We start from the raw sequence: 23,934 nt of genomic DNA on the forward strand, positions 1-23,934 counted from the left end.
GTGTACAATCAGTAGGCAGTAATAATTAGGTCCCAACCCATTACATGTGTGATAAAACAATAAATTATCAAAAATACCCAATCTACCTACCTCATTAACTTTTAAGGTAGGTACCATTTAGTTTCTGTGAAACTTTGTATGCTAATTACCAAATAATTTAAAGTATAATGAAATGACTACTCCCATTACGTTTCGCCATCGATAGTTTATGCATCAGTCGCTACTCGCTACTGGTATTAAAACATAAAATTCGTTAATGGAACAGCCGACGATGATGATTATTTCCACTCCATCGGAGCGGCGCCACACGTCGCTGCAGGTATTATCTTGATGCCACCATCAATTTATTGCATTCAAGGGCCAATTCGTGCTTGCCGTTATTACCGTCCCTAATGAAGAAATTCCTCTGAGGTTCGTTGATCTCCTAAAAGGATATTTTTGGCCATGTGAACTCTGCAGATGTAAACACCATCAATCGAAGCTCACATCTCATTTCAGAGAGACCGAACCAAATGATTGTCATATTTTAAAAAGCTTATTTGAATCATGCGCAAATGTCAGCCAAGTACAAAAGAAAAAGCTCTGTTATCTTTTCAAGCTAATATGGAGCGTCAGTGTAAAATATTAAAAGGCGCGGATTCAAGAGGCCAAAGCATTTTGCGAAGCGACTCCTTGCGGGCCGCACATCCTCGCGTCGCGCTCCTCGCAGTTGACTACTCACTTTTCATTTACATAATCATATTTAGTGAATTAAACAATTATTGGAAAATATAATGTTAAGGACTAAATTCATAATATTTTGGCTTGGCCTCCTGGCGGCGTTTGGCGGAAGTGTAACTGAAGACTACGGTTTCTCTGCAAAGGATGGGGGGTTGTACACCGACGATGCTGTCATTATAAATGGTGAGCAGCATTCTCAAATGTTTTATTAAACTAGATTAGTGCATTAGCTACGGTGAAAACGGTTCAATCAACAAAATAAACATTTCGCTAAACAAAAACCTTGGTGTTTAGTACATACGTGTGTTAAATTAACCGACAATGAGGCTGGAGTTGCGGCCGCATTGTTAGGTACAATTAACTTAAAACTGTAGTATTTGTTTACATTATAAAAAGAAATGGGAGTGTGCTGGCCTCACGTATTCCTAAAACAATGGACGACACACGTCGTCGGTATGGGGTTTTGAGGCTAGAGAAAGTTAAAATTTGCAACTGAGATGTCCGGCCACGGTGAAAAGTCTGGTGTAAATATTGACAGGTGATAGCTTTAAAATGTTAATAAATATATTTTATATATAACGCATATAAACCGTTGGTCAGCGTTGACAAATTGAAAAAATATTTTGTCATTACTCATTAGGTAAAAATTATTTTTTACGAAATATTTTTCAGTTGGGTACTTATTGTTAAGCTCTAGGAACCAACTTATAAACTATTATAACAACATGCACATAAAAAACCTATATACCGTCCCAGTGCTGGGTACAGACCTCCCCTCAATCAACCGGAGGAGGTATGAAGCATAAACCATTAATCAGTTACTTATTACAGTCGCGTTCGCGGTGTCCATAGCAGATAATTACTGAGAAGTTGGTGGTCGTCAACCTGTGGTCCGACGGCTCGTACACACGTGGTGGGCCATTATTCGGAAAATACCTATATGATCGATTCAATGCAAATGCTCAGACGCCCACATCACAAATCCCGACCACATCAATCAAATCATTGTCCGTACCGCACTGAGGCACTTGACTCCGACTTGTTACGCTTTTTTGTCCGCATCGAGGACATTAATTAGATCGGAGAGTATAGATTGAAGTTGGATGACGCTGCTGACATTTTCTCGCATTAGAAGCTGAACCCGGAATCCTGAGTACCTACAAGCATTGTTGTCTGCGCGCTACCGCTAACATGTTTACATCGATCAACCAACCATGTGTCAGCTTAGAGTAAAAAATCTACTTGAGCTTTATCGCACAGCTTTGTTATTAACCATTAAATGTAAAACTACTCTTCCAGTAACGCCCCTTTGACTCACTAATATGAAATTAAACATTGTCAATATTACACACTGCTATTCAAAGTAAAGCTATATTTTCGGCCAGGTAAAATAAGTCCGCTCTTGTTCATTTCTTTCGAAATATACTTTTTTTGCTTCGAAGTTGTAACATTAAGATCAAATTAGAGATCCCTTTGCGAAGTATAAAACTAGGGCGGTAAAAAAGACTTGTTTTTCTTGATCATTCTGCTAAACTTGATAGTACCTACCTAGAATGATCTGAGCACTCCAGCAGTTTTATACAGAACCTTAATAAGAAATCCCGTTTCGTACTTCAATTGTAAGGGCGAGGAACATTTAAAACCCGTACATTTTCATTAAAGTGTCACAGGGAATCAGGTTTAATGACTAGATGTTTTGGTTGCAAGTTCTGTGCAGCATTGCGATCTCTCAACTCTCAACGTCTCCAAGGTCGGTTGTTTACGCGCAATTTTTTGCAGGGCTAACTATTTTTATGGATACACTTACATTACATTACGTACACGAAACCCTACCTTCTTCAATAAATTATTTTACTGCTGGGTGAACGAGAAACGCATTGTAAAGACCAATAACTTTGCTTTATGGGATGGGGTTCTTTTTGCCGCTGTAATTTTAAAATAGTTTCTAGGTACCTGCAGTGGTACTTCGACATTTAAGTAGGAATAACAAGGTTCATTTCGTTGTAGTGATTTTTCTCTGAGGTCATTTTATAGCAATATTTTCAAATTAACTTCAGAAATTGTGTAGATATCTATATGCCTAGATACTACCTATTCGTACTAGTCCCAAAATCTGCTCTTATAATACCTACAGTCATTCATCCTTGACCTTATTATTGTTCTGCACTTTTGAAAGTGAGCAATGGCTTCAATAATTATGCATGATAGCACCAGTAAGATATAATAAGGATTTAATCAGGTTAAGATTAAAGTTTGAGTATCCAACAAATTTATCTACATAATTTAGTATCCACCCGTGTCAATCCAATCAACCCACATCATTTAATATGTAAAGACGAATGCAAAACAATCGGATACACGATAAATTGTATTGTAAACAATTCAGTACAAGGAGTGTCGATATAAAAGGTAAACCGTTATGCAGCAATCCGAAATAAATTGCCTGCATGTTTGTGGACGCGGTACGGGCATGCGGTAACAAATGCTTTTCAGAACGTCCAGTGAATAACAATTTCGGTGTCCTTAAGTTTTCTACACATACTATGTAGGGTAGCGAAATACAAAATACATTCTTTAGAATCCTGTGTAAAATAATGTCACAAATACTGCGACAAAGAAACGCTTAGTCATTGATGTCAGGAACGAAACAAAAAGCTTCTCTAGGCACGCTGAGCTTCATAATATGTGTGTGTAGCTTTTCAATCGTTTTTTTCGTGACGTGTTAACACAGAGTATCTACCTAATATCTAATTTAGGTATAGTATGGTGTTAGTGTAAATATATAGTCACCAATATATCTTGGCCACAACCACACAACATTGGCAGTAAAATTAAATAGAGATGAGAGCAGAGTGTATGATTTATATCCTAATCATTTACGACCGCTATGTCGACGTCGATGCGAACTGATTAAATGAATTGATTGACGTTTAACTAAGAAGTTTTTATTAAGAAGGATTATTAGTTGATTTTTTTGTGTGTTCTCGTTCAAAATTAGTATGAAATAAATATTAACCTGAATTGCAAGCTGTCGGACAAGCTTTCAAGGCGGGGAACGGGTTTTGAAAATTTGCCTACATTTTAGTCATCCACTGTATTACGGTACTTATTAGCTAATGAAATTACTGTTAGAATCGTACGTTTGATTTATAATGGGTAAACAATAATTTAAGTTGATGGAACATCTTAACATAAACAAGTTAATAACATCTTATTACCGATGAATAATTTAAAGAAGATGCGTGCCTTTAAACTATTATTAAGTCAGGTATACACCGATCAGATTTCAAGTGATTACGTTTTTTTTATTCTATTTCTAGTCTTTGCAATAATATAATATAAAGATACTTTTTTCAGCGGCGGTGGGTCGTGTAAGGCGCGACACCAGCAACAGTACTCGTGATGGAAAACAATTCTGGTTTCTGCAGACTAGACAGGTAACTTTTTAGATTTAACTTTTTTTTCCTTTTTATATTTTAACTACTTAGATGTCCGCTCGCGACTCTCTTTTTATTTTAACTTATTACGGATGGAAGGTGACACCTAAAGGTAAATTAAAATGAGCTAAAGCTCGGGAATATATCTTATTCCTTCGGGAACATTTTGTTATTTCTCTCTATGAATAACTTCGTAAAAAAGGTAGTTTAAAATAAAAAGGAGATCATCGGATTTCGGCCCAGAAGTCAAAGTGCCGGCCAAAAAATAATTTTGCTATATTCCGTTAGACCTTATCCGTCTGAGTATTTATTACTATGGCACCAAAGCTGTAGGGTCAATATCTTCGGTTTTATTCGAATTAAAAGAACTGTATTTTTCATACATTTTTCGTGAAAATGTAAAGTGCCGGCCAAGTAACAATAATGGTATATATCCTTAGAACTTATCCATCTGAGCATTTATTACTATGGCACCAAAGCCGTAGCGTCAATATTTCTGGTTTTATTCGAATTAAAAAATAAACTTGTATTTTTCATACATTTTGGTGAAAATGTGAAGTGCCGGCCAAGAAACAATATTGGTATATCCCGTTAAAACTTATCCCTTTGACCATTTATTATTATGGCACCAAACGTCTATGACCATTATTTTGGCTTTTATTGGACTTTACGTTTTAGTTTCTAAGTGAAAAGTGCCGGTCAGCAAAAACACATGTCAAAACTATCGAGAAGATACCTGTAAACATTATTCACTATGACAATAAACGTGTATGACCATTAGTTTGGCTGTTGTTGGATTTTTAAAATCTCGATTCTTGATTTATTTTGTTATAAAATAAAATATGACAGGCGCGTTATTTAAAGGATCGTCAGAATGTTTATTACTATGACATTAAACGTCTATGACCACTATTTTGAACTCAATTAGATTTCTCAAAAATCTGGAGTTTTCATAGATACCTACACTTTGGCGAAAAAAGTTTTATCTGGCGATAATGCAGGTAAAGGCGTAATATCGTGGTCGTCTTTGGACACATTTTTATTAATCAAAAATAGGTTTTCGTTTGACCACTATCTCACCTGATGGTGATACACGCTTTAGAAGCTTATTTTTTTTTAAGAAATGTGAGGTACTGTACTATATCGGCCAAGTAGCACCAGGACATTGTGATCGGCATACATGCAAAGTATAACTGCCCGACTCCTGTCGTCCCTAACAGCTACTTCAGACGTCATGTCAAAATACGAGTTTCGTCACTAGATGGCAAGCTTATCTTTGGAGGGTGGTAACCATCTACGGTCAAGATGAATCAATACCATAATTCGACCTAAACTTAGGCCGTAACGTTGAGTCGAATGCAAAAACTACAGCCAACGTCATATCTAAAATCAGATAGTATTAATATAGAAGTTCACCTAACAACACACAAAACAAAACCCAAAGTATTTATCTGACTAATAACTAGTCATTGGGAAAGCTCTGCTTGTTGTCATTGTTAAAATGTATATAAAAAAAGTTTTTTTTTCAAAAGTCTAATAAAAGCCAAGGTCGATATTTGGTAATATAGTAAAAAAATACGTTTCAAGTCGTTTACCAAAAGATTTGACTTATTTTGTTTCGCTGGCTGACATTTTCCCATTTGAACCAAAACGGAAAGAGAGACGAATAAAAGTCAAAATAATGGTCAAAAATGTTTTGCGCCAGATTATTAAATGTTCTAAAGGTTCTTTGTAATCCGCCGTACCGCAAGTTTTGCCTAAAGCACTTTATTTTTAAACAAAACAAAAAATAAATCAAGATTTTTAAAATACAATAAAAGGCATACTAATGGTCATACACGTTTGGCGCTATAGAAAAAATGTTAACAGGCATCTACTCGATACTCTCAACATGGTATTTTTGGTGGTCGGCACTTTTCACATTTGAACTAAAACGTAAATTCCAATAAAAGTCAAAATAATGGTCATAGATATTTGATGTCATATTAAAAAATATTGAGAAGCAACTATTAGACAGATTTGACGTATTTTTTCGATGGCCGGCATTTTAACATATTAACCAAAACGGAAAGTCCAATAAACGTCAAAATAATGGTCATAGAAGTTTGGCGCCATACTAATAAATGTTCTAACGGTCCTTTGTAATACGCCTGTATCCCTTTTATTCCCAACGGACATAATATATTTTTTTACAAAATGTATGAAAAATCGAGATTTTTAAAATCCAATTAAAGCCAAACTAATGGTCATACAGGTTTGGTGTCATAGTAAAAAATGTTCACAGAAATGTTCTCGAAAGGTTCGACACATTTTTTTTCTCTGGCCGGCACTTTCGAATTTGGGCCGGCCAAAGTATGGAGAGCCGATGATCTCCTTTATACATAAAACAAATGTATACATAACTACTACTGCTATGTTTACAAATACTAACCTTTGTTTAATAGTCCGACGAAGGCGCTTTCGGGCTCGACTGCGAGACGACCCTTGGCAAGAGAGGCACCTGCAAGAGTTTCCGCGAGTGCTACCCATTGCTCAAGGTGGCAGACCTGTCTGGGGATGGCTGGGTAATGGGCCACTACGACACCTGCAGCTACATCAGTGCTGACAACATGGAGGTACACTTATGAATTAAAAAAAAAATCATCTACCAAAGACGACCTAGAGACGATTGAACGATCTTGCTTATTGATACGACGAGGGGGGGGGGAAGTACTTTAAACATACTGGTGTATGTTTTCCTGGATAGTATATTATACAATAATTACCAGGATATTGTAAACGTAGTACACTATTAAAGCAATTTCTGCAAATTTAACAATATCGTCTTTCGCAGATGATCCCTTGAATTGCGTAGGCGCCATTTTTTTCGTCCTCTTACGATATATAAATCTAGTAAGGATTTATTATTTTTGGGTGCAGGTATTCGGAGTATGCTGCACTGAGCCTGTGGGTACCCCTCCACAACAGGAGCCCGATGTCCAGCGCCTGGGTGTTCTACCGTCTGCTGTACCGGTTCAACTCCCGCCATTACAGCTGGCTGGGTTAGTTTCCAGAAGAGATTTAGTTCATTCACAGTAGTTAACTTCTGGAGCATGTGGCATCCGTCCACCTATGATTAGAGACTACCCTTACCAGCTGTCTTTAATGAACAAGAAGGTTAAAAGGGCCACATCAAAGAAATTCATTTAAAAAAAAGCAATATTTCTATTTGACATTTGTTTGCATTGCGCACTTACTTTTATATGCGCAAATGTAAAATTGCAATATTGCTTTTTTAGATGAATTGCTTCGATGTGGACGTTTTAACCCCCCCCCCCCCCCCCCCCAGTTGTACTTGTATGTTGTAGTAACTTCTACTTCTTCTACAGGTTCAGAATTTAAATATTCTTCACATATTGTTACGTGTTACAGATTCCCTGGCCGCTTCTTATCGGCTTTTGCCGGTTCATGGAATATGGGCGTGGACCAAGGTTCTAACGTTCGCCAGATCCCTGCGCAGTGGCCTCCGACAATCCCGCCGTTGCCCACGCACCCGCCAGACCACACCGCTCCTACGCACCCACCCTCTATGAGTAAGATTTTTTATTTGAATTTTGTCGTATGCTTCTTAAGAATAAGTGTTTGATAGAATAGACCTAATGGACGTAAAGTCTTATATCATTGTGTGTTGATGTATAATGATGTAATGTTCGCATCTTGGAATCGTTCCCGGCAGTAAAAAGATGCAAAACTTATGTAAACAAAGCTTTATTACCTAACTTTTAGGCAGATAAGACCAGTAAAAGAAAGAAGAATTTAAAAAGAAAAGCAGCCAGTATACTTTCTATTAGTTTTTACAACAGGAACATTGTCACTTTAGGAACATGCTTGATGTTCCTAAAGTGAAAAGTGATGTGCCGTTCCCATAGTGATAGATAAGAATAGACAATGTAATTGTGATTGTTCAAAAGGGGATATTAAATTCGTAGAATATATAACTAGTAAAATTATTAAAAAATAGTTGCAGGTGTAGGCGTGACCACAAAACCACCACACACACAAGCCACAACTTGGGCTACCAGACCTCCAGGCACAACTAAGCCTACTACTAAACAGGTAAAGTTTACTAAATTCATTAAATATTCATGATATTGACCTAAAGTTTGACCACAATATTGCTTATTTATAATTTCTCAGACATGGGCCCCAGCGTACCCTACTCAACCAGCCAAACCTCAACCAGCTGTTGACGGATCTTGCGGCATTAAGAATGGACCTCAGGTATAATACTTCAAGATACCTCCTATTTTTTACTGGTGTGGAATTCGCTAAAAGTTTTGATCAAATTTTAGACGTACGAAAGCAACTATCAGGACGAGGAACGTATCGTCGGTGGCCACAACGCAGAGCTTAACGAGTGGCCGTGGATTGTGGCTCTATTCAATGCGGGTCGCCAGTTCTGTGGAGGTTCCTTGTTTGACGATAAACATGTTCTTTCTGCAGCCCATTGCGTCGCCCAGTAAGTCCAGTATAACAATTTAAAACCTTTTCATAATAAAAGGCATAAACCATCAATGCAACTATTATTAGATTCCTTTTCTTCACTTCAATAGCTTGTTATCAATTACAGTATGACCTCTTGGGATGTGGCTCGTCTCACTGCAAGACTGGGTGATCACAACATTCGTACTAACGCAGAGACCCAACACATTGAAAGGAAAATCAAGCGGGTCGTCAGGCACCGCGGTTTCGACATGCGCACTTTGGTTCGTGACATTAAAATTCGTAAAACGGTTTGAAATCGCGTTTCTATAATTTAATCAACAATTTCCTCAACTATTTCAGTACAACGACGTTGCTGTGTTAACTCTGGACCAGCCCGTGACGTTCACGAAGAATATTCGACCGATTTGTTTGCCGAGTGGAGGACGCGCTTACGCTGGACTCATCGCCACTGTTATTGGTTGGGGCAGCTTGAGAGAGAGTAAGCAATGACGATAATATATTTAATGTATTTTCTGATTTAAACAGTTCCTGTCGAATGACTATATGGACCTCGTTAGAAAACAAACATCCAGAAATTACAAGGGTAATTGTTCTTTAAGGTGGACCGCAGCCATCAGTTCTGCAAGAGGTGTCTATTCCGATCTGGTCGAATGCTGAATGCCGATTAAAGTATGGAGCTGCGGCCCCTGGTGGAATAGTTGAGCACATGTTATGTGCCGGGAAAGCTAGTATGGACTCTTGCAGTGTGAGTATTGGACAAATTAATATCTGAAGAGAAGGCAAAGCAAGTGAAATCAAACTACAACAGTTTCGTAAATCGTACTCAGGCTTAGGAAGTTGTGAGATTTTATGAAGCTAGTACACTTAATTATGATTCGAGAGTAACTATTACTTTATGTGACATCATTATATTTTCGTTGAGATTTGAAATTTGAATTGGAAGGATCACGAAGTTGTCCGAAATGACACCGATAAATAATAGGTGCAATAGTTTAAAATACCTTAGTTCATGGACGCTATTAGTCTTATTACCACGACACTAATGAGGATTTAAATTAGGATAAGAATGCGACTACATTATGTGTGGCACAATTCATTTTTTGTCATTTTGATAATTCGTCACTGTCGGCCCAAAACGTGTGATATGGCTAAGGTCTTATGTGGCACTTTGTTTACAGGGTGACAGTGGCGGACCTCTGATGGTGAACGAAGGAAACCGCTGGACCCAGGTGGGCGTGGTGTCGTGGGGCATAGGCTGCGGCAAAGGCCAGTACCCTGGGGTCTACACCCGTGTCACCGCCTTCCTACCATGGATACAGAAGAACTCCAAATAAGAACACCAACTCAGAAAACAGGTTAATTTTCCACCAAACCAGACACAGACAAAAAAGAAAGGAGACAATTTAATAAACTAACAGGATTTCGTCATAGAGATGGCACACAGCTTCGGTGGAAAATATATACACACGTAAATATTCAGAAACAGTTATAAAATCACATAGGATCTATACGCCATATAACTGTGTTCCATTAAGCTACCCACGTATTCTGTCACAATGGAACCAGTATTCGCCATAAATGCTCTTCAAAGGTCAATGTTCGATCAGATAATATGTAGTTAAGTGCTTTCCATTTTAATGTGCGACCAATTACTTTGAGAAAGACAACCAACCCTTGCCTTTCTTAATGAATTGGTAAAAATGAGAATTTAATTATAAATAAAATTAAGCCAATGGCATAAAATTATTATTAATTGTTTAATTAAAATCCCTTATAAATACAAACAACACGTGACTATACTATATGAACAGTGGTTAATATGTAGTAATAAAATCACAATACTAAATAACAAATAAGCCTTAAAAACGATCACGAAGCCCTTGATTCAGTCTTCAATTTACTACATAGTACATCATTGTAAATACATATAGGTACATGAATATACAAAAATATTAATATAATACTTACTTGATTACAATTGGACTACAACATAATTCGAGTATATCACATATTATCTGCTTAGTTGAATTGTTTTATCTCCTGTGGCTGCAGTGGATGCCATCACATCACATGTCGAAGTTGGACACGTGTAGATGCTGCAGAATGTTTCGAGCTGAAAACAAACACTGTATTAGCATAAGTATTAGTAAAAGTTTAGATAGCATATATAAGCTATAAAGAGAAAAAAACCGACAGTGCATTGATCAGGATATACAATATTAAATAGAAGTCCCACTTTTCATAGTTCTTTTGTTTGGTAATTGTAAAGTAATGAGACAAAAGATACCTTGAAAATATCCAGTGTCGTGTAAGTCGTCCGGCGTAGGCACGAAAGGTGGTTCGGTATTCAGCTGGTTCTCCCAGTTGACGTTCCTGAAGAGAGGCATCTTGCGCACGTCTAACGCCGCCGGGCGGTCCTTCGGCTCCATAGTGAGGAGTGCCTCGATGGCACCCACCGCCTCCGAGGACAACGCTTCTTCGGCTTCGGGCCATTCAATATCTACAAAACAAGGAAAATTTGATATAGTACTCATATTTATTATAAAAAAATACACACATGAGAAAAAATAAGAAAGAAAATTACTTTTTATTTGCATAGGTCTTCGACCTTCGGACCGATGAAATGAGTTACTTATAAAATAGCTTTTGCTGCTATGAATATCTGTAAACTTCATTAAGTTCAGTAGTTATTTCTAAAGTTACTTCAACTTCTAAAATAGCATATTAACTTTATTTAACTCTCAATAAGATTTAGAAAGAATTTAGGTAACTTACTTCTAGACAGTATATTTTTGAAGACAGCTTGGGGTGTTTCATCATTGAACGGTGGTACACCTGTCATGAATTCATAGAGGCATACACCCAGAGCCCACCAATCCACCGGAGCGCCATGACCCTGTCTATAAACAAGAAATAAAAAATATTGACAATATTTATCGATGGCATATAAAAATTGGCATAAATAATACAGGCCAATAGCATCCCAATTCCTATAGGCTTGATGCTAAGGTGAAAAGCAATGAAAAAAAAAAGCACGGAAAAGCACACAGGGATTAAAACAAAGTTGCACTAAAGCATCAATATGATTGATTACCTTAACAAAAGTTCTGGAGCCAAGTAGTCAGGGGTGCCCAGAATCCTCTGATCAGAGATTTGGTTTCCTCGCCTCACGCTTTTAGGCGTCCGGTAAGGCGTCTGCGCCGTCGCTAGGGGCGTTTTACATAGATCTGTTGGAGATTTATTTCCTTCCTGAAAGTTTGAATATGTTTTGTAGATGTTGTGCCTGTCACTTCATCAATTTCATTAATATTGTATACTTGTCTTACGCCTTACCAAAATTAAAGACTTGTTCTTGCACTTCTACTAATGAACATTATTGGTGTGAATTTATATGTGCTAATTTTATAAAGTTTGCACATTAAAATAAATTACATAATTATTATAACTCTAATCTAATATATTATTAGCTGCATAACTCGTCCGATAGAGCGAAGTGGAAGAGAAATACGAAGGCAGACCCCACTATCAGATGGGAATAATAAATGACAAGGAGAGAGAGAGAGAGAGAGAGAGATACTGCATAAATACAGGCAAATCACCTTGCTCATTCTCCTTGTTGGGAATATCTCCAAACTCGTTGATATATGTTTGCTGAACATGATCGTCTTCTCTTTGGTTTTGGCGCCAGACAACGGCGCGTCATCCTTTGGCAGGTTGAAACGTGTTTCCTTAAGTGTTCTCTTTGTTTCTGGCGACTTCTTGTTCGAAACCGGCGTGGAGAATATGACGCCTACATTAAAGTGGTGGCTGTCATCTTGAGAGGCCCACCTGTAGGGAAAAAATATTACAGGATGTTTTGTAATAAAAAAACGTATAGGCCTATCATTAGTAGCTATCAGAGTATTCCTTTTACTTCTAATCATTGACTCTTTATTTGGGATGTTATGCTATGTAAGAATACTGTACCTCTTTTTTAACACTCCTTTAATAGGATTCTTCCGTCGATCGGGTGTAGGGTGCAACGACATGCGTTTTGGAGTATTCTGACTGAGTTCTAAAGCCAATATCTCTTGAGTGAGCCCGCTGTGGTTTTCTTTAGATTCTGCTAGACTAGTTATACCGGTTGGTGTGTCTCCATCATTATCCAGTATTCTCTTCCTTTTCTTAGCTCTAAAACTGACAACAGAATTCAAAATAAACCAATGCCCTATAAGCAAATTAAATTAAGATTTTGATTTAATTTTTATAATAACACTGTAACACATGTTGGACTAATGTTATGGGCGATAGGCTGATCCCTTATCACCATAAGGTTTATCATATCCAGCTTACGACATCGTATCAGCAGAGGCTGCAAGTTGTCTTTGATTACTTGTGGCTCTGCCCACCCCATTAGGGATTACGGGCGTGAGTTTATGTATGTATGTATAACAATGTGGAATAAATAGTTATTTGATACACCATGTTATGAATAGATTTATTTTGTCAGATTAAATCATTGAATATTGGTGAGATTTACCTTGGTATTCTTTTCAAAGAATGACCTCTGCATAGAGGTGATGTGGACTGGTCGTGTTGCGAGTCTGTCAATACAGCAGACTCCTCCAGTGAGGATCCATTTTCACTGACATCAGTAGACTTGTTGCTCTTTGATGAAGTACTATTTTTAGAACTTTCACATGTGTGATATGAACTTAGTGATTCAGAACCAGAGTCTTGAGACTGGAAAAATATAAAAATATGTATTCACTTAAATTCTTGTAATATGATTTTAGATTTTCTACAGAAAACAAAATCCTTACCACATTCTCCAAATTGATGCTTTCAGCACTCATAAAAGGATGAATACCTGACATATGTGAATTATCCATTGTAGGGGAGTACAATTTCGCTGTAAGAATAAATATGTATTGTGGTGGATGTTCATTTGGAATATAACAAGCATTAAAAGCAGGTACTGCCTTCACAAGCCAATTGATAAACTACCATTTGAACTTGTTAAACTGGTATAACTTCATGCAAGGTTATGAGACTAGGAGGAAAAATATGAATGGTCTTTTCTGTGATTGATTACAAAAAATAGGGTAAGTATAATTCAAACAAGAGTTACTCATTGGCTCACAAAGGCAGATTGTTTTCATACTAGTCTCAATAAGCTCATCAAGGAGGTTCTCACAGGGTTCCATAGAGCTATCGGAATTGGCAGTGGTATCCCTACCTCCTGACCCAAATGACAGATGTGATGTGAGGGACAGAAGCTGCCCAGGAGTCCTCAAGTTTAAACTTGGGGTGCGGTTCACAAAGTCTGATATTTCTAAATCTGCAAAGTGAGAATTATAATATATATTTTTTTATGATCTTATAATAAATACTTATTGACTTAAAATTTATTATAGTTACAATGTTAATAAAATATATAACATAGTCAAATTAAAAACCCACACTAAAATACACACTACACTAAAATTATTTTATATTTTATTTAAGATCTTGGCTGTTAAGCTATTATTTTTGTTGTAGAATTTGAAAACAATTGTCTAGACAAATTAGTCTATATCTTGAAAAATTAAAAGGTGCCTTTATGAGAAATAAGATTTCTTAAGAGTTCCCACATATATCTTACCTCTATGTATCTCAATTGTAGACAGGCCAAAATCAGTGAGTTTCACATGGCCCGTCTTGGATATCAACATGTTATCTGGCTTCAAGTCTCTGTGGACTATATTATGTTTGTGCAGATAGTCCAGTGCCAAGGTCACCTCAGCTACATAGAACACTGCCATGGACTCTTCTAAGAACCCATACACCCCCAGTAATGATTTCAGATCACCTCCCACCATGTATTCCATTACCTGAAAACAGTGTTTACTTAATTTAGACAAACTACCTACAAAGTATGACTTAAAGTTGCAAGGCACAATATACTTTTAAAACCCAATCTCCATTGTTTGGCTAGTGTGTCTAAAAACCAGGGAGGGTACATTAACTCCTATGATATAATTTTTTTTTTCTTAGTTTTGCCTATTTTATACTTGTTTGTAGAGTGAATTCTAGCATCAGCATCAGCCACTGCAATACTGTATTATTATGACTGAAACATAAACAAGTCTATATACAAACCACTGCTATCTATATACAAGCCTTCCCTCAAGCAACCAAAGGAGGTATCAAGCATACCACAAAAAATAAAACAAAACCAAAAACATAGGTAAATACCTAATAAAAGCTTACCAAGTAAACAGAAGATACAGACTGCAATGAGTAGAAGAGGTGCACACAAAATGGGCTCCTTGATAAGGCCAGAGCATTCCTCTCTGTCACCACTTGGGTCACCATGTTTTTGTTAATCATATCAGACTTCTTCATCACTTTGATAGCATACATCTGTTCTTTATTGCTCTTCTTATGCGCAAGAAACACCTTGCCGAAAGCTCCACGACTGATAGGTTTTATGATAGTGAAATCATTTATGTCGGGCGCCTAAAAGCAGATACAATAATGCAATAACTTTATTTTACGATGAATATTCAGTCAACCTATATTCAGTTGTTACACAAACCTTAGTAACGACATTATCATTAATAGAATTGATTTTCTCCAAAATTGTGTGGCACGTTGGGTCTTCACTTTTAGAATCATTAGATTCCATTATTATAAAATTAAACCTTTATAAAAAATGATTAGCACTTTAAATTACAAAAAAAGAAAACCAAGTCAGAAAGAATCAAAGAAAGTAAGCCAGCCGCCGAAATTGAATCTACCGTACTTGGTCGGTCAACCAACCAAAACAACTGTCACTGTCAAACAGATTATTCTTTTTTTTTCTTCGAAAGGCAAGACAGGAACTATGCCCATACAGCCAAGTCTTTTGTATTTTTTTTATTTATTGCCCTGATTGCACAAGTTTTAATTATTAATACTAAAATTGCAAAAATATGATACCTAGTGTTGTATGTATCGATTCTTGACTATCGACGGTGATTGAATCGTCGAACACAAAGCGCGATCTTACATGGAAAGATTCAAATTTCCTGGGACCTTATTTGATAACACGAGTTTCTGGTGGCGTCGCATTACGAGCAAATACGGAAAATGGGTGGTGACGCAAAGGAAACCGGGTAGTAATGTGAGTTTAAGGCCCTAGGAAATTTTAATCCCTCAATGTAAGATCGCGCAAAGTATAAGTGAAGAAAATTAAAGACATTATTTTAAACAGCCAAAAAACAAATATAATTAAAACCCAAACCTATGAATTTTGTTAAGATGAAAAAAAAAATAACATATCGACTTAATATTAATCTTGTATTCTGCACGACGTAACGCAGTTGCTAAACGCTTGCACTAATGGTGAACAAACTAGAGGTTGGCGAGGATTATCTTCATAACATTGTAATATCTGCAAAGTTATTAAAAGAGAAACATGTTATTCTATCTATTAGGTACAATAGCAGGGTGCTGTCCAGTTATAGTATGGTCTCGATCGTTATGAATTGGATCAACGGGTCCCAAAGTCACAAACTACATAAATAGGGATGTAGAATCAAAATTACTTCAAAAATAAATAGCTACCCCACGTTAATAAATGCGAAGAAGAAAGACTGATAATTATATTATTTCAGACAAGGTGGCTCAATTTAAAAAGGCCCCACTAAGTGATGGTCATGATTAGTAATTAGTGTATTGAATTGATATCTTTGCTGTGTGCACTGTGCTGTAATATATTTATACATAAATAGTTCACAAATTCTTTGTCAATTGAAAAAAATTCTTTGTCCACCTATACCATCTAATAACCCTCAACTACAATGCCAGTAGTGCGGCCGCTACTGTCGCTCTCGCATTGGACTTTACAGCCATTTTAAAAGCTGCCACAGAAACGCTGTTTGAATCATCTGATAAAGATGTAAAGGCCTGAGATGATGTCAATTGATTTCCTGGGGCCTATTTCATAAAACATGAATTACAACGACAGTTTGGTGATCGTTGTGTAACTAATATAAAACTGCAATATATTTTTAATCTCCGCGATGTATATTGAATAGTCTTTGTAATGTGGGACTTTCCAATCGGCGGCGTTCCCCAATAACACGATAGATGGCGTTGTTAAGTTTTTTCTCCGTTTAAATTTCTAATTTCATGGATAGCACACATATTATGCATCTTTTATGTTTGTTTTTGAGTAGGTATAAATGATGACCCTTATTATTACACCAAGGTACAATTGCCACTTTCACCCATTATTATTCTGATCAAAATAAAGAGTACCTAGCAATATAAGTATCATTTTAAGCATAGCATAGCATCAATATATATAATATCATTTTATACATAATGTGATCCAAATATCAAGCACATGTATGTATGTATATGTTGCATGTTTCTGCCTTACAGGACTTTTTTCAATAATTATCAATCAATCAATAATACTGAACCCCAATAACCATGTTTAATTATGTACCCCAGCAATGAGCAAATAGATAATTATCACGTTAAAAGTGAACAACGCTATCTGTCGTGTGTTTGGGGAACGTCGATTGGAAAGTCCTTCATTTACAGTATCTACCTCAGCATAGCTAGTACATAGATAAATAAAAATACAATAATAACCTTGGCACGCCATTCAAAACAAGGTTTTACTTTATCATACGTTTCAGGCGATGCCACGGGGGGTTCAAGTAGTTTGTTCGTGTTTTCCAAAGTTTTTTCATATTCAGTTTCAATAATTTTATTTATCAATCTATGTTCTTTTTTAAGATAATCTATTCTGTTAGCCCAATAATCGACTTCCAAATCTTCTTTCTCAATTTCCATAGGTTTTTCAGTATCCGGAAAAAGTAAATCGTCGTGTTTTTCCTGTAATAAACAAAAATAAATGTCATATTTCTTTTACGTCGATATTTCGCAAACCGTTCTCATAGAGCATCTCTATTGTCAGTTAATTATTAGGATGCTACCACACTGTGCTGTTGATCGACAATTATTATTGAACATTCGACGTCGTTGGTCATGATAACAACCGTCAATTGACATTAACCGTTCCATTCTATCATCGATCTATCTATCATTTCATGTGGTAGCACTTTTAATATCGTTAACGAACTGATGACAAAACGCGGTTATCATTATCATAATGCAGTCCGTACAGTCATGAGCAATATAATGTACCCACTTTAGGACTCTGTCGCACTAACATATTTGACATTTAGTGAGACTTACAGTTCAATTAGTCAAAAAAGTCAATGTGACATGGTACCACAGTGTATACATATTAATGCTCGTGACCGTACACATTGACCGAGCGGGCTCGGCCACCGTGAGTATAAATGTGAGTGTACTGACCGTGTACTGTACAGTGTGGCTTAACGACTAATGAAGAATACGGCCATTGAAAGAACTGACCAATAGAGCTTCTTGCCAATAACTCATAATAAGGCATGATTAATAAAATATGCCATACGCATGGCGTAAAGAGAACATAATTGCGTTCACTCTACTGATGTCCAGTAAAATCAAAAATGTTAATTGGAAAAAAATTAGTTAATAATATTTTATTGAAACTTACCGTTACCGCAGCTATTTCGTTGAGATCTAAAACATTGTCGTCTTCAATAGATTTTTGAACAACCAATGCATTGTTCAAAGAAAATGTGTTGTCAAAGCTGATGCGCCTCGTATCTTTACTATAAATTGTTCCCATTTTCTAAACAAATAAAATTTTGCTGTTAAAAAATCATTTTCGATTGTATTTGTGATTTCACTATTTGAAAATTTATTATGACAATTTAAGTTGTAAAACAAACTCCTTGTCCTTGTCTTGTTAAGTTCTTTTGTCGCCAGTGCTGTCTTTCTTTGTATATCCGACCATCGCGTAGGACAAAGACCTTGTATAGAATAGACGGAGCATATTTAAGACGAAAGAAAAACATAGGTTTTGTCTTTCGCACTCATGTGAGCCGTCATAAGTTAAAAAGAGATAAATATACTATCGTCGTAACGTCTTTTGTACTCGTGTAGCGGGTTTGTTATAGAAACGTACCTATAGTATATGTTTTTGTATCAGAACCACTAGTGCCGTTCCATTACTTTATCGACATTATTATTGGCTAAATATTCCATGTTAGTCCAAGATCTAAAAAAATATACATTACAAATTGAATGATTAATTAAATACAGAAATAACGACCTAGTATCCATACCTGGGTGGGTAGAACCACAAGTAAATTAGTTAAAACGATACCTATTTGTATCCTGATAGAAAGATACCTAAGAAGAACCGTACGTTGCGGTGACAGATTCAGAACCACTTATTCAACGTAATTATCATGGACAAACTTGTTAAAGGTCAATTTATCATTTTTGAATCTATGTCATTTCGCAAGGTGTTATGGCCGAGGAGGTCGAGGACGGTCCATCTAGTCCACATATACTATAGTATCATTTTAATACGACATTGCGGCCACCCTTTGGTTGCTATAAATCACATACCTACCCTTTTATAAAAATTAAATACACGTTTTTCATTGACTTGACCGGAAATCGAATCGGCTCTCGATACAAGAAGTAGACGACCTTCTAGTATATTTCGGAGATTATCTCAATGCGATTAAAGAATAAAAGCAAATACTTCTTTATAAGATTTTTATTCAATATAGTTAGAATACAATGACTACGAAGCACTGAACAATTCCGACTTTTGGTGATAAAAAAAAATATTTCCTCTTGTTCACTTTCTTTAGAAGTGTATAGTGTCGGCTCTGGTCGTTATAACTTTACCTGCAAGAATGGCACATATTAACGTGTAGCACGCAAATACACAAGCATTGCATGTTTACACATTGCACATAGAAGGAATAATCACAGGTAATTACAAAAATAGTTATTCATACTAATTATTTATAGAAGGAATAATCACAGGTAATTACCAAAATAGTTATTCATACTAATTATTTTGTGCAATAGAGAATATTTGTATTGTATTGAAATATTTTTCCATGCTAATGTAGAATACAAAAACGAAATAGCTGCAAATTTATCTATAAACTTATAACTAAACTTAAACTCACCTTAATGTGAGATATGTGAGTGAATATTGTTGGTACTGCATCTCTATGTAATATTTTTGTTTGGTATCCTGCTCGATAGAAAGCAAGATACATCGAAATGTAATTAGCATAGGCTTAAATAAGGAGAAGGCGTCCTTCAGAAGAGAGAATTATCTCGTTTCATGGTCTGAATCTAATTGTTTCTTAATTTCTTGTTTCGTAAATTAGGATATTTAGGAAATCTGGAAAATACAATATCTTTATGTAATCTTCATCCAAATCGGAAACAGGTCGAAAAATAAATTAAACGTGAATAGAATAACGCAACATGTAGATGTTACATTCAAACATAATATTATGTTATCGATATCAAAGGACAACACTACTTATAATACTTTGGGTACATGATCTGTCAAAGCTGATTAACGTAAAATGTGAAATCAATTATTTGTACAAATGTGACGGCTTTGCTGAAAATATGCGTCTGCATCGTGTTTAGGGCTCAATAAACTTTACAAAAACCAGACCAGGTAATGTATTTCTTGCACACAAACATGTATTATGTGGTCGATAACTTACCCATGGTGAGACATTGTTTGATCGTTCTCCATTATAACACCCATTCTACTCTCACAACCAATAGCTACGCAAGCCATGGTTCATATTGAATAACTATTTCACAGATTGTTTATATAAAAAGTTAAAATAATGTCCCAAAACACCAAAAAACTAACGGCAGGTTTGGTATCCAGCTGACTACCACAACATCTCAAAACGGTAAACACTGACGTTCTAGACAGCGGTGTTTGTCTATGTTTGTTTCTTTTTTCCACAGAGATTGTTGCCATAGGGAAGAAAGAGAGCTGTGATAGTTTGATCGTCACTCTAAAATATTATCCGTCTATTCCATACAAGGTCTTTGACTGATGACGACCACGGCTATCTTCTAAACATCACTATTTATTTCATATTAGAACATTTGGTTTAGAATTTAGGAGGGAACAGACGTGCATACACACATAGTATAGAAGTCAAACACATAACCCTCCTTTTTATTTCGCCGCAGTCGGCCTTCATAGAGGAAATAACCAAAACATCCGAATTTCGGTTAATTCCCGCGTATTCCAAGAAAGTCGCCCTAAAATAAAAATATCAACGTGTTCTTTAGAAGCAGACGTTTTGAAAGTCAAAAAATACACACTCGTTATGTACGTGGTACTTCACACTTGGCTGTTCAGTTTAGGGACTCTACTCATATTTATGGAAGAACACGAAAGTCAGTCGAGGGAGCGAGCTGTCACTGTCATTGTAAAAAAAAATAGGTATTGGTTTATCAAATATCGTGACTTTTTTTTGTTTTACTGTGAATATTTATTATTTGCAGGTTTTTATTACAGTACTAGACTATAGTACACGGCAATAATGTCGTTGTACGATGATCTTGATACTATAAAGGCCCGCACCACTGAAAAGGTGGCCGGTTGGTCTTCGGGAATAAAACTATTACAATCACAACTACAATTAAAGAAAGCCGCTGTAACTCAGCCCAAGCGAGAAGCTTTGAGACGTTCCAACCAGGTAAACTGTAGGGAAAGCAACATAGTATTAAGTACTGCCCTAAGTACCTGGTACTGTAAAATAACAACAGTTTCAATAATAATGTATGATGTGTAAATAATGCCTCATGTAATTCTAGTTTACTGGCTTTAATTTAATTATCCACATAGGTTCTGACTCCAGTAATAGACCTTAAGAGTAAACAAAGAGATGATGAGGACACAAGCTCAAACAGTCCACAAATGCAGCCCAATACATTGATGGCTTCGCTTAATGTTCGTGACTTTGACTGGAATGTGGCTAATGAGTATGATCCTATGTGGCCTAATGACTATGAAAAGGTTGCCAAAGGTGAGACATTAAATTCTCTTTGTAGAATAATAATAGGCTAGATGACTGGATTAAAGATAAAGCTAATCTAGAAATACAAAACCAGTCTAATATGATTAAAAATCAATCTTCAAAGTTCAAAGTGCTTTATTTGTAAGAATATAGGTATAGGTAGTATAGGTAGTGTAATCTTATTTTTATTTTGACTCATTTATAAATTTTAATTAAGATTTACTATGTTTGACCATGTTTATCAATGAAGTCATACCTATACCATTATGTATAACTAAATGTACAGTTGATGTTGACATAATGATGTTTTGAAACAAATGTCTTGTTTGACTAGGTTGTCCTCTTGCCTATTAGATTATAAAAGTACTTTAGAAGCCATAAATTGAAATATGTAGTAGATGTTTGTAACCTGATTCCAGAAATGCAGGCTAAGCGGCTACAGCTTGATGGAACTGACAGAAGTGACAGATCAGAAAGAAAGCGCAAGAGTAGGTTTGGAGATGATGAGGATATCACACCTGAAAAGACTTTGATACCTATGGTACTGTAATAGTGTTGTCTTTTACAATGGCCCCGATTCCTGCAGACACCTCCCAATTTTAAGTTATACCTGTCATTTACTTATTCGGCAAAAAGGAAAGGGACAGATGATTGCCAACTGTCAATTTTAGAACAAAAGAATAACTCAAGCAAATAAAATAGGCATATTGCTCATATGCAATCTGTTTGACATGTGCTGTTAACTTAATTTTGTTGGGTTATTAGCCAATATAAAATTTTGGAAGGGTTTTTTAAATTTCTACCTAAAATTGATGTGTCTTCCATAAATTTTATGCCTGTTGTTTATCCTTTCCTTTTAGGCAGATAAGAAAATGATAGGTATAACTTAAAATAAATTTGAATGGTGTGTACCAGAAACAGCACCAAACTTAAGTTGTCAATATTGGGAACGTAATATATTGGAAGTTCAGCCTAATCCTTTGAATTCCAGTTGTAAAATGTAGCACCCTTACATTTATGTATTAGAACAGGAACAGTTTCACATAAATGTTACAAAAAGAAACTCATGCCTAGTAAAAGGCCAGGGCTCACTTGAATGCTTATGCTACAATCTGTTTAGGTATTTGATTTTTTATTTAGCAACCTGAAGAAGAAGAACAAGAAGAAATATCAAAACGCGCAGCTGGCGCTGCGATTGCGCCACCCCCCTCATTGACTACGGAGACTCCCTCTCCGCCGCCTGCAGCCGTGTCATCCTCCCCCGCGCCTTCTTCAGGCTTCTCACTTGGTGGATATGGTGCCAGCTCAGTTGCTGCTAAAATTATGGCCAAATATGGCTTTAAGGTGATTGTCATTGTACATGTTACAATAGTATAATTAAGTTTAGAAGTTTGATGTATGGTGGATGTATGTTTTGCCTTTGTAAGTTATTGCTGTTAAAGCACTGGATGAAAACTCAAAATAAAACATTTGATATTGTTGTGATTGTAGAAATATTACCTTTTCTTCATTACAGGAAGGTCAAGGCTTAGGCAAGAAAGAGCAAGGCATGTCAGTGGCCCTCCAAGTAGAGAAGACTTCTAAGAGAGGAGGTCGTATTATACATGAAAAAGATGGCACTGTTATGCCTCCACCAGGGTTTGCAATACCTTCACTGCCTGGACCAGGTATATGTTTATGCTTTTGACTTGGAATTAATTCCCAATAATAATGGTCAATTTGGATACTATACTTGAAAGTTTGATTTTATTGAGCAAACTGCTGCTTTCTTTCAGATTCTCCTAATGCTGCTTCTAATTCACCACAAATGAAACAAGAACCATCTATTACTGAAATAATGAAATCACCTAGTAAAGTTGTTTTACTCAGAGTAAGTATTAAGAAGATTCAGAGTGATTAGTAATCTTAGTAATAATTAGAAGGGGCATTATTTATCACATGGGTTTAATGAATTTTTGTATTCTTTATTAATAATTGCTATAATTGCTTCATTTTATCTTACAGAACATGGTAGGACCAGGTGACGTAGATGAAGAATTAGAACCCGAAGTTAAAGATGAATGTAACACGAAATATGGAGAAGTAGTGAGGGTTATGATCTACGAGATACCAAATGTACAATCAGAAGAAGCAGTCAGAATATTTGTGGAATTCAAGCGCATTGAAAGCGCCATCAAGGCTGTTGTGGACCTAAACGGAAGATTCTTCGGTGGAAGACAAGTTAAAGCTGGCTTTTATGACGTTGAAAAGTTTGCTTCATTACAGTTGGCTGAGTAGCATAATTTATACAATAAACGGGCATACTTACTACATAATGTACTTATTTTCAAAGAAATCATAACACCTATGGA

General features: G+C 36.2%; 3 protein-coding genes across 6 annotated transcripts; 2 read left to right on the plus strand and 1 right to left on the minus strand.

Annotated features, from left to right (window-relative positions):
- The first annotated feature begins 674 nt into the window (after positions 1-674).
- LOC126375185 (proclotting enzyme) lies at positions 675-10,365 on the plus strand. The gene is made up of 12 exons (XM_050022055.1): positions 675-903; positions 4,078-4,157; positions 6,602-6,772; positions 7,077-7,198; positions 7,569-7,729; positions 8,158-8,252; positions 8,334-8,417; positions 8,489-8,655; positions 8,767-8,902; positions 8,982-9,120; positions 9,242-9,387; positions 9,821-10,365. Exons 1-12 carry the CDS (start codon positions 774-776, stop codon positions 9,974-9,976), a joined length of 1,587 nt encoding a protein of 528 aa, XP_049878012.1. The 5' UTR covers positions 675-773; the 3' UTR covers positions 9,977-10,365.
- Positions 10,366-10,367: 2 nt separating this feature from the next.
- LOC126375151 (serine/threonine-protein kinase greatwall) lies at positions 10,368-20,696 on the minus strand. Of its 4 annotated transcripts, XM_050022034.1 has the most exons (14): positions 20,609-20,696; positions 18,205-18,523; positions 17,250-17,495; positions 14,874-15,122; positions 14,266-14,494; positions 13,786-13,962; positions 13,445-13,533; positions 13,162-13,364; positions 12,609-12,818; positions 12,242-12,470; positions 11,737-11,891; positions 11,418-11,542; positions 10,930-11,142; positions 10,368-10,755 (listed from the first exon to the last, which is right to left on the minus strand). In XM_050022034.1, exons 2-14 carry the CDS (start codon positions 18,337-18,339, stop codon positions 10,709-10,711), a joined length of 2,307 nt encoding a protein of 768 aa, XP_049877991.1. In that variant the 5' UTR covers positions 18,340-18,523; positions 20,609-20,696; the 3' UTR covers positions 10,368-10,708. The 4 variants fall into 4 exon arrangements, with proteins under 4 accessions (XP_049877991.1, XP_049877982.1, XP_049877975.1 ...); XM_050022025.1 differs by lacking the exons at positions 17,250-17,495; positions 18,205-18,523; positions 20,609-20,696 and adding an exon at positions 15,202-15,412 and having other exon boundaries at positions 13,861-13,962; XM_050022018.1 differs by lacking the exons at positions 17,250-17,495; positions 18,205-18,523; positions 20,609-20,696 and adding an exon at positions 15,202-15,412 and having other exon boundaries at positions 13,819-13,962.
- A 316-nt stretch (positions 20,697-21,012) lies between these two features.
- LOC126375198 (splicing factor 45) lies at positions 21,013-23,898 on the plus strand. Its single transcript, XM_050022082.1, has 7 exons — positions 21,013-21,262; positions 21,412-21,592; positions 22,003-22,124; positions 22,724-22,927; positions 23,100-23,250; positions 23,359-23,453; positions 23,588-23,898. Exons 1-7 carry the CDS (start codon positions 21,107-21,109, stop codon positions 23,858-23,860), a joined length of 1,182 nt encoding a protein of 393 aa, XP_049878039.1. The 5' UTR covers positions 21,013-21,106; the 3' UTR covers positions 23,861-23,898.
- The last annotated feature ends 36 nt before the right edge of the window (positions 23,899-23,934 follow it).

This window comes from Pectinophora gossypiella, chromosome 2 (assembly GCF_024362695.1).
Source record: "Pectinophora gossypiella chromosome 2, ilPecGoss1.1, whole genome shotgun sequence".
Taxonomy (NCBI): Eukaryota; Metazoa; Arthropoda; class Insecta; order Lepidoptera; family Gelechiidae; genus Pectinophora; species Pectinophora gossypiella.

Bases quoted from the DNA above. Each gene is read 5' to 3' on its own strand.
- LOC126375198 (XM_050022082.1), top strand. From the start codon at position 21,107: ATGTCGTTGTACGATGATCTTGATACTATAAAGGCCCGCACCACTGAA. The intron at 22,125-22,723 runs GTACTGTAATAG...TTTTTTATTTAG, and splicing joins AAAAGACTTTGATACCTATG to CAACCTGAAGAAGAAGAACA. The intron at 23,251-23,358 runs GTATATGTTTAT...GCTTTCTTTCAG, and splicing joins ACCTTCACTGCCTGGACCAG to ATTCTCCTAATGCTGCTTCT.
- LOC126375151 (XM_050022034.1), bottom strand. From the start codon at position 18,339: ATGGGAACAATTTATAGTAAAGATACGAGGCGCATCAGCTTTGACAAC. The intron at 14,495-14,873 runs GTAAGCTTTTAT...CACTGTTTTCAG, and splicing joins CTGTATCTTCTGTTTACTTG to GTAATGGAATACATGGTGGG. The intron at 11,143-11,417 runs GTAAGTTACCTA...CTTGTTTTGTAG, and splicing joins CAAAAATATACTGTCTAGAA to ATATTGAATGGCCCGAAGCC.
- LOC126375185 (XM_050022055.1), top strand. From the start codon at position 774: ATGTTAAGGACTAAATTCATAATATTTTGGCTTGGCCTCCTGGCGGCG. The intron at 904-4,077 runs GTGAGCAGCATT...TACTTTTTTCAG, and splicing joins CGATGCTGTCATTATAAATG to CGGCGGTGGGTCGTGTAAGG. The intron at 7,730-8,157 runs GTAAGATTTTTT...ATTAAAAAATAG, and splicing joins TACGCACCCACCCTCTATGA to TTGCAGGTGTAGGCGTGACC.